We start from the raw sequence: 16,614 nt of genomic DNA, 5'->3' as shown, positions 1-16,614 counted from the left end.
CGGCAACGAAGATTGTTTCAAAAAAGTTTTCATATTTTCTAAAACTCGTCTCTTGAGGGTTGGGGTACTTCAAGCGGTACACAGGTGTGATAAGAACTAGAGGAATTTTTTTTTTTACCTTTTGTTGTATCAGTCAGGCGTCTGTCGTCGTATCAGTCATCATGCATCCGTCGTTGTGCCAGCCAGTAGTAGCCCTGCTTTGCTTCTGTCAAGCACTAGTCAGAGGACAGTACAGTTTAGATACCTGTAAGGATTAGCGCACTTCGTCAAAGTGTTTATAACCTACCGTCTCGCATCGTTACGGTGAATTGTTCACGTAGTAAAAGATAACTGGTTCATTAAGTTATTGATAACATGTAAATTTCGTAAATATTAACGGGTTTTTATATATAAAATTCATAGTGTTGTTGTTATTTTTTCATTTGAAGTATAGCCCTAAAGTGTTAAGATTTTTTTTTCAAGATTTTTGTTTGTTTTAAATTATTTTACTTTACAAAACCAAGATATAAAAGTTGTTAATTAGTTTTAAAATATTGTAGTTGTAGTTTTTAAAAGTTCCGCTTTTTAGTGATAGTAAAATGTGCATAGTTAATAAAATCGGATTAACAATGTCGGATTAAAGATCAATTAAGGATTCGAAATTACCAAGCATATTTCTTTAACGAAAATAATCTAAAATTAATAAAATGAAAATAATGTTTTAAAAAACTAATAAAATAAATGAAAATTAGCTTTATTAAAATTTAAATTTTGTAAAATGTTTTTAATGAGAATTCTGTTTCCCTTTTTTAAATTCAATTATTTATTTTGTGAATTATGTATTTTAAAATGATACATTTTGAGAGATCGCGTACTCTAATTAATATAATATAGGCCTACATCATTTCTATATTACAGAGTGATTTAACACAGGTAATTAAAATTCATATTTAGAACAATTTATTTAATTCGTAAGTAAACTTTACCTTAAAAATACAGAAGATCCGCGCTTAAATTTGGATTTTAGGACTCAATTACCAGTGAAAAACTCAAGTTCAATTAATTAACGCTTTAAAAATCCCAACAAGAAGGTGGATTAACGGGGATTAGCTTTGAGCAGAATCCGGCGATGTGGTGAGCAGTGACCGCCATGAGTGAGCACTGGATGCTGACCGCTACACACATGGTGCCCAAACCTCAGCACTTCCTGTCCGGCATCATCCGGCCTTTCGCCCAGTCCCTGCCTAAGCGTGAGTATTCTTGTCGCCTTCTCGGCATGCATGGTAACCCCCCCCCCCCCCGAAAGAAAATGAACGAAATGAAATTTATATAGAAAATATATACTTTTATCAGTGTCCGCCCCCCCCCCCCCCCCGAAAAAGTCTACCCCCCCCCCCTCGAAAATTTTAAGTGGCCCCCCCCCCCCCCGGAGAAAAAAGTCTGGAAGAAACACTGATGGGTACCGTGGCGTCACTAGGTCGGGGTGTCAGCCGGTGCGGTAACTGAGGGTGTCACCGCACCCTCCTCCAAAATGTTTGCATTTTTTTTGTGTTTGACCATTACTATTTTGTAATCTTTATCTTTTCCCTTTTGTTTTCAATACACATGGGGCAGATGAAGTAGAGTTCATCTGTTACAATGACCTCGGCATACAAGGATATGATGTGGTCTGCATTATGCCTACAGTGAGTTAAGTACCAATCAGAGATGGGTGGACTGATTTGAGCCCATTTTGTAATCTTAACTGTGTAAAACTATGTTTTGACAGTAAATTTTATAATTTTTCGTCTCGGTGTCACCATCTAAATGGTCTAACCCGGGACGGACCGCACCCCCGCCTCCACCTTGTGACGCCACTTAATGGGTTGAGCCTTAGCTTACGGTAACGTAACATTAAGATGTCAGTTTTATGACATTCTATTGTCATTATTTATGTAATAACTATGTCGTTTCTTTAAACTTATTGGTTCCATCCGAGTTAGTGTGTCTTCAAAGTATCAATACGCCTGTTATTCGGCTGGCTTTATTACGACACTCCCATGTCATTATATGTCATTTCGCTACTTCTGAAAATATTACGCCTGTTCACTCGGATACTGATGTCATTCGGATGTCAATATTTCGACATTCCGATGTCATTATATGTCTTTCCATTGTCTATTTCTAAAACTATTATACTTATCTGAAATATTTATGTCATTATTGGGGTACGATTGTATTATTAGCAGCATTCCTTGTAAGGAGCAAACCCTGATGTAAAAATTCTATTTAATTTGAGCGCTACTTTTGACACGATTTATACAAAAATATTTGAAATTTTTCAAGATGACTGCGCGACCCGAAGGACCCCGCCCTTAATATAGACCGTGGGTCATTATCATGTTATTCAAGTGTCAATCCTAACTGTCATTTTAAAGATATAATGTCATTGATATCTACCCTTGATGCCTTTCCCATGTATACAATTAAAGTTGTGATATCCACAGGATGTCATTATCTTGTTACCCATATGTCATTCTCAAGTGTACATCTAGATGTCATTATTGCGTTCTTCTATTGTTACTCCCAATTCCAAATGTCAGTATTATATTTATATACCTTAAAGTTATATCTAAGTTGAGTAACAATTTTAGGGCACGTGCATAAACGGAAGTCAGACTTGAAAAGGTAAGGGCTAGGGTGGGACCGTTAACAGAGTGTGTCGAGGGGGCGGGGAGTTTTAGACAGACTGACGACAGTTTCACATTTTAAAAAGTAATGCTTGAATCTAAATCTTTCCCGTTAGTTCGAGTTTTAAAAAGAACATTGTTTTTAAAGAAATTGATTTATTTTCGACATTTTGAGGGGGGGGGGGGGGCGGAAGGGGGAGATGAGGTCTGTTTTTAGAAAGTTGTGTGAAGATGGAGATTGGGTGGTGGAAATCGTTTTAAAAAGCGCGACGTTATTAATTGATGACCTCCATCTGCAACAGTTTAATTTAATCATGTCATTTCAATGTCATTCAAACCTTTATTTGTATTTGGTAAAAACGAATACTAAATAAACGATATGTTTACAGAATCAATTCTGAATATATTTTAATAAACTTTAACTTGCGTTGATATTTTGTGCGGTCAACCGATATTTCTCTAACCACAGTGATTAAGGTTCGAATACGGGTCACAATTGCAGTTATATAATTGGCACCATAGTCCCCCCCCCCCCCCCCCTGACTCGTGAGTCTCTGGACAAAATGTCGGACGACAAATTTGTCATGACAATGATAGACGTCTCGTTGGACGTCAACTCACACGCCACACTGTACGTCTCGCTGTATCAACTCATCTTCTACTATACCTTGCACGGCGCGTGGATCTTTTTTTTACTCACCCTCAACAAATGAGAAAAAAATACACACACACACCACCACCACACCCTGCACGACGCATGCATCTTTTTTTTAACTCACCCACAACAAATGAGAAAAAAATGCACACAAGCACGCGCGCTCCCTCTCACACAAAGGCCCCTGCATCTCACCCCCAACACCCACCTGTAATTACCTGTGCACACCATCCCCCCACCCCTCATTTACCTGCCATCTTTACCATCTTTATGGGCTGACACCTCTTTATTTCTTGATTAGAAAATCTCGACTTTCCTCAGTGCATTCGTTTTAATATTTCTCTAATCGATGAAAGACAAACTACTTGATGAAGAGCGACAGGTTGAACTACGATGAAAGCTGTTTTTTTATTTTAATTTTTGTGGGGTCGGTGGGGGTGGAGATGGGGACGGGTTGTGTTGAATGACTTTAAATTTCGTGTCCAGCTATAAATTGTGTGTTAAAAGACATTTAAGTTGAATGTTCATAATGAAGAGTCCATGAAAACCTGCGATGACACGCACATAGAGCTAAAACAGCTGTCGACAATTTTTATTTATTTTAGAAATTGGATTTTAATGGAAAAAAAGGGGAAAAAAACTCGATTGAAAGAATAAATGGTATGGGAAGGTGAGTTAATTTACTCGGGGGCAGGGAAGTGAACACACGATATTGCTCAATAAATGTTCATTTAATTAGAACTGGTCCTTTTGGTGGTGTGTTTTTATGTGCTATTGAGCAAGCACATAAATTTAATGCCCTTTTCCCCCATAACTTTTCTATTTGATATACACGTATATAAGTGCGACACGTCTATCGATAACATTTATTTGTAATGTCTGAACGGCAAATAGTTCAACATACGCTGGGTGTAAATAATTTGCTTTACGCAATATCCAAGATTATTTTCGCCAAAACTGAAGATGCACTCTACAGATTTTGTATGAAGTAAATAATTTATTTAGCTACCGGCACCAATATTGTTTTTCACTGAATTAGGTTAGAGCAAGACACCCTTAAATTTTGTAGCAATATAAACAAAAAGACATATTTCATTGCCAAGGGTAGACAGAGGTACAGAATATAGTCCAAGTAAAGACAGAGCAGTTTTAACCCCAAGTGGATCCGAATCTACCAATCCACGCGGCACCAAATCACCTAGTCTTCCATGCATCAAATCAGGCGTGTAACCACTTTAGCCAACTACTTGGACTATATTATGTACCTATGTCTACCCTTGGCGTTGAGGTGTCTCTTTATATTGCTATATCAGTAACAACGCCTGGTTCCATCCCCTCTACAACTTAACTTTCGTGAAACTTTCACATTTTTTGCAAGTTCAAACTCCTCACAGTTTCGACAGCATCACAACATGCGACACGGGATGGTGTTGTGCATGTTTACGTGTGAGGGTGGGGGATGCATGCGTGTATGTGTGTGTTTGTATGTATGTACACATTTACAGACATTTAGGCCTAAATTTTAGGCATAAATGCATCAGTAATTGTCTATATATATATATATATATATATTATATATATATATATATATATATATATATATATATATATATATATATATATATATATATATATGTGTGTGTGTGTGTGTGTGTGTGTGTGTGGGTGTGTGTATACATGTGTATGAATTTATTCTATGCAAATCCCTATAATTAGACCGTTACAAGCGCTAAAAGCTGTTTAGTGTTAAAACCTCCCCTAAAGGGCACTTGATTCCAGAACCCGATACCCCTCCCAGGCCGGCACTACTACCTGCCGCCCGCCAGGGGTGAAACTGAGCCGCCGACCAGAGAACCTGCAGGCGTCCTGGAACCTGTCAGACTAATCTACAATTCCCATCAGAACGCCGGCCATTACAATGGATTTATGAGTAAGGGAGAGAACAAAAAATTAAACATTAATCAATGCGAGGGTTTTTTATTTTATTTATTTTAATTTTTTTTTTATTATTATAAAGTGCAGAGAGAGTGTGTTTTAATGTCATTAAATCTGCTCGTGGCGTGAGAGAAACAATGGCCAGGTAATTAGCAGAAGGTGTTTACTTGCCCCCTCCAGGCTTCTCAACCAACGCCGTCGACAGCTACGCCGAGTTCAGTGACGTCTTGGAGGTCCGCGGAGTCGAGTTCGAAATGAGCTGTTTGTTTTTCGCCGGCGGGTGAGAATGAGCGCCGTTTGTTCCGCTTGTTCGAGGTCTACAGGCTGGAACCGATGAAGCACCAACATTTGCGCGGACACTTAACTTTCTAATGACGCAAAAAAAAAAAAAAATTGCGCCAATCTCCTTCAGGGGTTTTAGCGTACGGTGATTTCCGCAGATTAAAAGCGTCAATTGTTTTTAGAAAGGTCTTGCGTGAATATAAATCGCGAACAAGGTAGTCTATAGCAGACGCTGCGCACGCACACGCACGCACGCACACACACACACACAGTATTTTTATATTGTAAAGTATTATATTATATATATATATTGCATAGTATATAAATTTAGATTCTCTTTTAAACTTAACTCGACGCAAATTGCCATGGATTATAATAACTTCAGCAATTTATACATAAGCAAAATGTCTTATGTACAGTGGCGTAGGCAGGGGGGGTCATAACCCCCCATAGACCCCTCGGTATATATAAAAAGTATGAGAGGGTGCAAATCGAAAGTTTGAGAGGGGGGGTGCAAATCGAAAGTATGAGGGGGGGTGCAAATCGAAAGTATGAGGGGGGGGGGGTTGCAAATCGAAAGTTTGTCCCCGGGTAAAAATTGGAACCCCCCCCCCCTTGAGACGATCCTGGCTACGCCACTGCTTATGTATAAGGGAAAGAGTAAAGGGGCACTATTACGCTGGCATAAAAAACACTTCATCACAACAGCAAGTACAAAGTATACAAAAAAATAAAACTAATTTTGTTTTTAGAATTGAACTTATTGAAAATAATTTTTAAAAAGTGTAATATCGTCAAATAAAAATCCAAACCCACACTCCCCCACATAAAATTGCAGTCCATATTCCACCACTTGACGTGTAAAACAACCATACATGATTGTCTTCGAGTCATGATTAATGCTGATTGGAATTACATTTTTTCCCCTCGTTTAAATTTATTTCTCAAAGCGACGTGCTGTTAATGAAATAAAAATACAGATCAATAAAGTTTATAGCTTGCTGTTGTATTAACATCGAGCAGCTTTCTGTTATGCTTGTTTTCAAATCGGGTTTTATGTGTGCTTTTCTAACTACTCTAAGGCATTGGCCTGCAGATCTGAATAAGTTTGATTAACATCATTGCACTTTCGAAGACTGAATTATATATATATATATATATATATATATATATATATATATATATATATATATATATATATATATATATATATATATATATATATATATATATATATATATATATATATATGAGTGTGTGTTACCAAGAATGCTTTCGTGTGATATACACCATTATTCCGTTTTCTTAAAGGTCGAACACTTGTGTGTGCTCTAATTAGAGGTAGAAAGGCGTGTTGTAATTAGGCTATTACTGTAACTCGGTACAGTTTCCTTGAGTTGAATTTCATTGTTCTTTACATCATTGGATCAATTTTAAGTGGATTCTGTCATTTTTATAGTGGGTCCATTCATTATTGTAGGTCTGGCTTCACTGCGTTTAGCTACGGTTAATTATCTGGACACTTGGCATTTAGGCTACCAGCTTTTAGCTTTAAGTAAGGCACAGCACACGATTTAAATTACGACATTTTTATCTGTTCTTGTTTGATTCGTCGACGTGACTGAGTCGCATCAGCTCTAATTAGTACCCGGCGTTATTTTCTGAGGGATAATCGGGTGAGGGGTATGCGTTGTTTTGTAACGAATGACGCGATATCATAGCAACTATGAGGCTTGGTAGTCGAGTGGTAGAGCACTTCAATGCTTGAATTCCAGAGATGGCTCAGTATGTAAGATGTTCCTTCGTCTAGTAAAAATTAGTCATATACAGTGCTGACCACACTACACCTAAACATGCCGAAGGGAAAAAAACAACTGATGAACTCTACTTCACCTGTAGTTTATGTACCTACCGTTGAGTCTAAAACTTGAAAGGATATTTTACTTCCTACTACCATGGTAATTAAAACATGAGACTTCCAATATAAATGTTAAAATATGCTTCATTTTCCTTCGCTTATCAAACCCTCTACACTGAAAAAAAAACCGCAACAACCTTTATATTGAAACTAAGAAGAAAAAAAAAAGATTTCAAAAACACAATAGAACAATTTCATTATATTTCTCCACAATTATAATTTTTTTTTTTCAATTTCTTTTCAACAACTCAAAACTTTCTTTTGTAACACCTCTCTACAACAAATCCCAAATCTCATTCACTCTCCCACCCCCTCCCTTACACACCCAACCCCCCCCCCCCCAACCCCCTGACCCTATCTAGTTATTGAACTGTCTATCTATCCCCCCAACACACACGTGAAAGGGAATTCTATTCACCTGCGCGCTTGTAACAGCTCGTGCCTAGGACCCAGGTAAGCGAATGATTTCGGTGAATTACCCCTAGACCCTGGTCGGGCGGACATGCAAATCCCGGCTAATTCCTGTGTCCATTGTTCGATCGAGACAGACTGAAAACATAACAAAAGGGGAAAGAAAATAATAAGTTGTTTTTTATCAAGTGAATGGATTGTGATGAATTACTGAGATAGGGGAGTTAGCACAGCCTTCGGTGGGAGAAAGGAGAATTAACGCTGTGATATATATATATATATATAAATATATATATATATAAATATATATATAAATATATATATATATATATATATATATATATATATATATATATATATATATATATATATATATATATATATATATATATATATATATATATATATATATGTAGACCTATATATATATATATATATATATATATATATATATATATATATATATATATATATATATATATATATATATATATATATATATATATATATATATATATATATATATATATATATATATATATATATATATATATTGAGGGGGAGGAGGGAATAGAAACATACAGAGGTTTACTCTATTTCCGTTCTCTTACACCTTACCACCCATTCTTCCCTCCTCTACCCCCCCCCCCCCCCCCCAATCCACCAGACTGTCTCATTCGCGCCCCACCAAACCCCCTTGACACTGATTTTCACCAGCATTAATTTGATAAAATACCGAAAAATTCAGATTGTTAACATGTGCTTGCTCAATTCGTGTGTGTGCGTGCGTGTGTGTGTGTGTGTGTGTGTGTGTGTGTGTGTGTGCGGAGTGAGGTGACGAAGTATGTGTCTGTGTGTGTTGATGTAAAACACCACCCACACACACCCACACACATGTGTGATGTAACAACTGTGTGTTACGTGTGTGATACAGACCTCGCCTAGTTGAACCTAAACAATAACGAACAGGTTGTCAACGGTCGTGTTCAATATATAGTCACATCTGCAACGTATTGCCTCGTTTTCGCTCCTTTGTTAGGGGGAGAGGACAGCAAGGATGGGGGGCGGGGGTGCTAATCTGACCTGATACATACCTAAACGGGTGTAAATCTAGTGTGTGCGTGCTCACGATCTCATAACGACAAAACGCAATGTGTTGAAATAAGAGATGAACATGTCTCACTCATCCTGGCTAAACTATAGATCCTCTTCTACTTGTTTGATGAAATTGTCTTAAATCTTGGTCATCTGTCTGTGGTAAGGCCCTAGAACAAACTAATGAAGATGTGTAATAAATAATCTATACATACACACTTATACACTGTATATATATATATATATATATATATATATATATATATATATATATATATATATATATATATATATATATATATATATATATATATATATATATATATATATATATATATATATATATGTATATATATAATAAGTGTCAGAATTTTTCATAGATTTAATAAATATGTGGCTCTCAGTATATTTTGCTTTGGTCTCGCCATTTTAAGTTAGAGTTTGCTTTAAGGTTGGTGTGGGTAATTGCGGTGTTGCAGTGTTGCAGTATTGTATGTTTATAGTTAAGTTTCAGTCCCTTAACGACTATTAGAGGTGTCACCCCGTTTTTTTTTTTTAATTTTTTTTTTTTAATTGACCAGACAATATGCGGTAACTAGGATAGCATCTTTAATAGCATTCCGTTTTTAAAAAAAGCTCCTCATTTTTACATCGTTTAATTGCAAGTACATTAAGCTTTGATCTAAGCAGATATGTAGAATTAAAACGTTTTTATTATTATTTTATTTCACGGCTGGTTGAGATAAAATTAAATTTTTAAGTTTAAATGTCCAAAACCATAGTCAACATTTTTACACATTGATAAAATTAAAATATCATTTTAAATTAAATATTTATCCGTCAATGCAGTAAATTTAAGTGGGTTTTTGAAGGAGAGGGGGTATCTATACAGTAGTGGTTCAACTAAGGATTTATCGCCCTTTCCAACAGACACATTTATATTAGACATCTTAAAAAAAAAATTTGAAAAATGCATCAGATTCGCTACCCATAATTCACCTCTCGTTATATATCACATTAGTAGCGGTGCGAGGGAGTGGGGGTGGATTCCCGGGAAGCGAGAAATCCCTGTGTAATCTTGAACTGGCCAAACAAGCCTCTAAATACTAGCTAAGGTTGATAAATGTTTTTTTTCTTCTGGTACTGTAGCGCGGCCAGAGATTTGTGTTTACCGTAAACCTGTCTATTGTTGTAGCAAGAGATTTGTGTTTACCGTAAACATGTCTATTGTTGACCACCCCCCCCCCTCCCCTTGTATCTCTGACAGCTGGGTGGGATTACGAAAAGTGGGATTTCAGTTTTAAGTCGTATTTATTATGTGGGTTTGTTTTTTGTTTGTTTGTTTGTCTTATGTTATCAATGTGTGTATTAAGCTAATCTTATTTGCGAAAGGGGGTGACTTTCTAAAGGTGTGTATTTTATGGATCGAATTAAAGTGTATGCTCAGTTAAGCGTAGCGACGGTGTGGTCGGATTGCAGAGCGTACGTCTTCTAAACCGAAAGTCTAGAGTTCGATTCCCGGTCTTGTTTCCATATTATTGCACTAAATCTAGTAATCAGCATTTCTCTGACTTTGATGAAGGTATGAATCTAATTATTTTCAATACTACGGACAGCTGAACTTAGTTTGAACATTTTAAAAACTTGAACACCTAAACGGATTAATCTAATAGACGGATATGCCTATTTCTTTTAATAGCATTGAGAAAAATAATATGCGTCAAGATAAGGCTGGCTCCAGAATAATATTTATCCAGACCAGATCACATTGGATGTTAGAGTGGGCAAATCGCCGGGCGGATGAACAAATACTACCACGGGATCAATAAGCCGGCAGTATTCCATAATGTATGAGCCGGAACTACTCTTTAATATATAAGCCGGCAATCTGATGTTAGATCCGGCACTACCAGAGGCGTAGCGAGATGGGGGGGGGGGGGGGGGGCGGGGGGGGGGACATATGTCCCAGGGCGCCGACCTTAGGGGGCGCCAAAATGGGTTGGAAAAATAAATTGAAAGCTTGAGGGGGGTGCAAATCGAAAGTTTGTACCCGGGCGCCGGGAAGGGTCGCTACGCCTCTGGGCACTACTTAATATTATATGAGCCGGCACTACCCTCTAATGTATTAGCCGGCACTACTTCATATTACATGAGCCGGCACTACCCACTGATGTATTAACTGAACTACTTCATATTATATGAACCGGCACAACCCTCCGATGTATTAGCCGGCTCTACTCCATATTATATGAGCCGGTACTACCCTCTGATGTATAAGCCGGCTCTACTCCATATTATATGAGCCGGCACTACCCGCTAATGTATGAGCCACCACCATATCTTTATGTATGTATCCTGCACTACCCTCTGATGTATGAACCGGCACAACATCTTTAAGTATCAGCCGGCAGTATTTTCTGATGTATGAACCCGACACTACACGAAGTTCTGAACGAGTGAGTTGATTTACAATACCCCCTCCCCCCTCCCATTTTTGACAGATCTACCACACTCCGCAAGATTAGTCAAATAACCGCCAATTTACGACCCCGTGGGCTGATGACGGAGGAGTCTTAGGTACATGAGGTGTGTGTGTGTGTGTGTGTGTGTGTGTGTGTGTGTGTGTGTGTGTGTGAGGGGGGTACCAGGTTCCAGACGGGCAGCAGCCGATGTCTGGTGTCAAATGCCAGGTATTTTTATGTCCTTTATCCGCCAAATCCCGTAGCGCGACCAAAATCTCGCGAGACGGCGGCGCTCCACTCTCTCGGGGGCGGCACGCGCTGACAAACACATCCGCTTTTTCATCACTCTTATCACCACCCCCCCACCATCACCTCCTCACCCATCCACCCCCCACCTCTATATTTACTCCCATGATCGTAATCAGATTTTAACAACGGCTATTAATCCCTCCACCCATCCTCATAATTCACACGTTTACATATATATATATATATATATACCTTGAACCCATCCTCACCTTACCCCTCCCACCTTACCCCCCCCTACCCCCACACATCAACGACTGCGCCCAGATGTGTCAACGGTTGCCGTATTTCATAACTCTCCATTAACCCAACTCTGCGATACAATCGCGATAATCCCCTGGAACCTCCGCTGACAGCCTCGGGTCTAACCCCCAGCACCCCACCCCATCAACCGTCTACCTCCCCTCCCCTCTCACCCCCACCCCTTAGATATACCGCTGCATCCACTTTACCTATGCCAGTTTCAGCATTATCTCCGTGTCTTTAATCAATCTTTGAATATCTTTACTTTCACTGCCCCTGGTATTACTCTTCCATTCAAGAGTTACCCCCTCCTGCCCCTTAACTCTTGTTAATACATTTCCTTTTATTCAAGCAAAACGGTTTTGTTGTTTTGTTTCATAAAATTCAAGTCTCCTATGGAATTTGTTGTGTTTTCATATTTTGTTCACGTGTTGCTTGTTTGGTTGGCATGTATCTATTTTCCATGATGTTTTCAAACCTCTATTTGTATAGTCTTTACATTCTATATCTTAGTCTGTCATACTAGATGTATTGTCTGTCATAGTCTTTCAATCTCAAACAAGAGCTGTGTTATACACATCTTTAGCTGTAGTAGATGTTGGTTGCTCAAGCACTTGGTTCTTGTGCTGATTGGCTAAATGAATTTAAATTTGACTTAGCTATGCAGCAAAGTAAAGTACCGTTTCGAACCTGACGGTCCACGAGGCAGGAGAAGCAGTGTTTACCTGTTTCAGTGCCCTCGGTATAGTAAGTGATAGTATGGTCAGCACTATGCTTTTACTTTCATTAATGTGAGTCGGTTACCCATCAGAGCTGGGTGGACTCAGGGACGTTTTACTGACACGAACCTGGGATTCGAACTTGAAACTTAGCAATCGTATGCTCTACCATCCGACCACGCAGTCCATGTGTATTTATAAAATATATATAAACAAATATACAGACATAGATTATTTTCTTTACAAAGATAAAAAGAATTCATCCATTCAGTAAAGAAAGAAAAAAAAAATCGAATGTAATAACCTTAAGAACGGCAGTATTAAAAAAACAGAGTCAATGAATGAAATATGAATGAAAAAGTTTTGAAAAAAAAACACCTTGAGATAGATGCTGGCATCACTATCTGTATCAGCCGTCCGGTACTCAGGGTCGGGGTATAAACGAGATTAATCCCTGGATGTGAAACTTTGGTGAGCGGACGTACAAGTAGGCTACTATAAATACGGCGCGTGTGGGGGGAGAAACAGAGATGGGCACGGTGTTGGGTTTTAATAGACCGGTGAAATATGATGTTTTTTTTTCTTTTTCTCGGGGGTACGTGTTAGTGAGAACTCAAGTTTTAAGACTAGAGGAGATACTTGTTTATTTGGGAGATGGTGTTGCCGTGGATAGTTTATGGTGTCTGGTGGTAGCGTTGGTGGTGCGGTGGTTAGTGTAGGATTTGTTTAGTAGTGTGAAGACGGGTCGTGAATGTTTGACGAAAAGATTTTGTGTTCGTGGATTAATTAAATGGATATCCGCGGAAATTTGAATTCCTAATTGTGAGGTTCATGTTTGTAGTGATTTTTATAAAAAACAAAACCCTAAACCGGAGGCTTTTTAATAATGCCTCGATAAAATTAGATAAATTATAAAAATAATTTTTCAAAGATAAAAATCTAGAGTTTTTACTATATATAAACGAGAAACTAGAAATTAAAGATTGATCGACATAAGTGATTCGTGTTTTCTAAAAGTTTAGCTTGAAGAGTTCAAAGTGAATCTAATTATCTAGTTCTCGGCGGCGATTATCTGTATATTAATTATATTTTTAAATAAAGTAAACTAATCAATTAAAAAAATATGTTAATTACGGTATTCACTTTTTTCTCTGTTTATTTTTGAAGTAAAGGGATTTAACACAAAATTATTTAATAACAGTTATTTGTAAAGTTCTTTTTTTAATGCTAGTCTAAAAAATTCTATACCGTTTTACAAAAATGTATTATAAAAAAATATAATACTTTCATTAAACGATTTTAGCATTTAACATAAACAATCTCAAGAAAAATATCTTAAATAATAAAAAAAAACGTTAGTCCGACAATAGAAGTTGTTTACACACACTCTGTTGTTTATCGCTCTATATTGAAAAGTCTCTGAACTTAATTGAACTCATGGCGTTAGTTTTTAATCTCAAATTTTGATAAAAGTTTAAAGAAACAAAAACGTTAAATAGAAACAAGTTTTAAAACTTTATTTTGCCAATCAGGTCCTCAGTTCTAGACGACAAACTCTAACCTTTAGCCCTTGAACTTTCTTATTTCTACGACCTGATTAAGCGTAGAGTCAAACCTGACGAAAACATTGACATAGATGTAGTGAAAGCTAAAAGGTTTAACGCGTTAATTATTGTTTTCTTGTAGCCTAATTAGTTTAATTAAACAACACCGTCATCATAGAAAAACTTTGATTGACTGCTTGTGTCGACCCGTTGAGGTCGTTGACCTTCTACATCCATACTGTGGACATTGTGATGTTTTTTTAGGATGTGAGACACATCTTGGATGATTTTTATTCAACACAAATTCTCCTGGTTGTGATGTCATATGATTGGGTGTGTTCCGGTTTCTGACTACTACACACATCGCGTGTTCACGTGATTCTGTTTTCAATGACATCAACACACCAATGTGTAATGACATCGATACATCATCATGTGATGACTTCAACACAGTAAGATGTCGTGACATTCACACGCCGTGTTTAATGACATCAAACTGTGTTTTAGAAAACTAGCCACGTCACACAAACTAAACCAAAAGTTGAAGATTCAACCTATACAATGCATTATAAACTCAAAACCAAACTGCTTTCCTTGTGTAAGTATAATACGTCTTCAATCCCAACCTTACTTTCCCTCTGATATACTCGTTAAGTAATATACGTAATATAATATAATCTCAGCATGTTACAAAATATTTGTACTGTAATTGTTCAAAATTTAAAGGATGAACTTAGATGAGCATAATTGTATTTTTTTTTCCTAATTTTTTTTCCTTGACGTCCTAATTTTTCTACACATTGATTATTTTACTGTGTGGGTCTAATTAATATCTGCTTGTCTGTATTGTTTGTGTGTTTCCAAAAATCTCAATGTTTTTCTTTACCTTTCTCCGGGATTTTTTTCCTGTCTTTTTTTTTCCTTGATTTTACTATATTCTTGATAGAACCAAATCTTGAAAGAATTTAGAAGAATATTGCCCTATCAAAAGTTGACACACCTTTTGAAAACTCTGAATAATTATATTATGTCTAGATATATATATATATAAATGTAGTGTTCTCAAAGTTTCTTAATATATAATTATAGATGGGCTAGAAGCGGGTGTTACCAGCAATATTGATATAGACAGTAATTTTTAATATATACTTTTATAGCTGTATGCATATTTCTGGAAGGTCATATATATATATATATATATATATATATATATATATATATATATATATATATATATATATATATATATATATATATATATATATATATATATATATATATATATATATATATATATATATATATATACTAAAATGTCAACAAGATTCAAATTATATCACTGGAATATTAGCTGAAATACTAGACCTATTTTTTTATCAATCAGTGATTAACTGTATCACACTGTATCACGGTGCATCACCATGTATCACCCTGTATAACCATATTTCACCGTGTATCACCCTGTCTCACGCTGTCTCACCCTGTCTCACCCTGTCTCACCATGTCTCACCCTCTCTCCCCAGATGCCATGGAGGGAGGCTGGGAGTTCGCCAAGCTCAACGACGAGGAGTTCGAAGAGTTCTGCGTCTACATCGTGCAGGACCGGTCATGTGACCCGGTCTGCCACAACCGGGCCCAGGCCTCGTTGCCTAGAAACCTGACCCTCAGGCCGTCCACCATCTGCCCAAACGTGAGTACTAGTTTTGTCCGTCTGTGCACACTCCAGCTGGGGAGAGGCTTACGGGTCGACTTACTTTAATCCCAATGGCAACGAAATTGCTTGAAAACATGTAGTGTAGTATAGAGAGTTGATAGAAAATATGTAGTGTAGTATAGAAAGTTGATAGAAAATATGTAGTGTAGTACAGGAAGTTAGTAGAAAATACGATGTGTAGTACAAAATTTGATAGATCTAGAAAGTAAATACGTAGGGTATTACAGAAATTTGATATACGAAGTGTAGAAAAGAAAATTGATTAAAAAAATAATCCCAGTGGCAACGAAATCGCTTGAAAATATGTAGTTTAGTACAGGAAGTTGGTAGAAAATACGTTGTGTAGTACAAAATTCGATAGATCTAGAAAGTAAATACGTAGGGTATTACAGAAATTTGATTGATATACGAAGTGTAGAAAAGAAAATTGATTTAAAAAAATAACTAACCCGGTACAGAAAGGTGATTAAAAGTACGTAGTGTAGTACAGAAAGTTGATAGTAAATATGTAATGTAGTACAGAAAGTTGATAGATAATATGTAGTGTAGTACATGAAATTAATAAAAAAATAAGCACTCAAGAACAGAAAGTTGATAGAAAGTACGTAAAAACACAAAGCATTGCACAGAAGGTTGACAAAAAAAAAACTCACACAAATGCACGTGCTTATCGTCAGTGCAC

The 16,614-nt window shown here is 37.0% G+C and overlaps 1 protein-coding gene across 1 annotated transcript in view; it reads left to right on the top strand.

Moving 5' to 3' along the window:
• Positions 1-1,072: 1,072 nt before the first annotated feature.
• LOC131955084 (PR domain zinc finger protein 1-like) overlaps positions 1,073-16,614 on the top strand; it is a 47,294-nt gene continuing 31,752 nt past the window's right edge. Inside the window, exons 1-2 of the mRNA XM_059319042.1 lie at positions 1,073-1,229; positions 15,742-15,908. Coding sequence (XP_059175025.1) covers positions 1,130-1,229; positions 15,742-15,908 — 267 coding nt within the window. The 5' untranslated portion in view covers positions 1,073-1,129. The remainder of the gene's footprint in view (positions 1,230-15,741; positions 15,909-16,614) is intronic.

This window comes from Physella acuta, unplaced genomic scaffold (assembly GCF_028476545.2).
Source record: "Physella acuta isolate Inbredline_101_S28 unplaced genomic scaffold, ASM2847654v3 ptg001053l, whole genome shotgun sequence".
NCBI lineage: Eukaryota > Metazoa > Mollusca > Gastropoda > Physidae > Physella > Physella acuta.
This window is presented reverse-complemented; position numbering and strand designations above follow the sequence as displayed.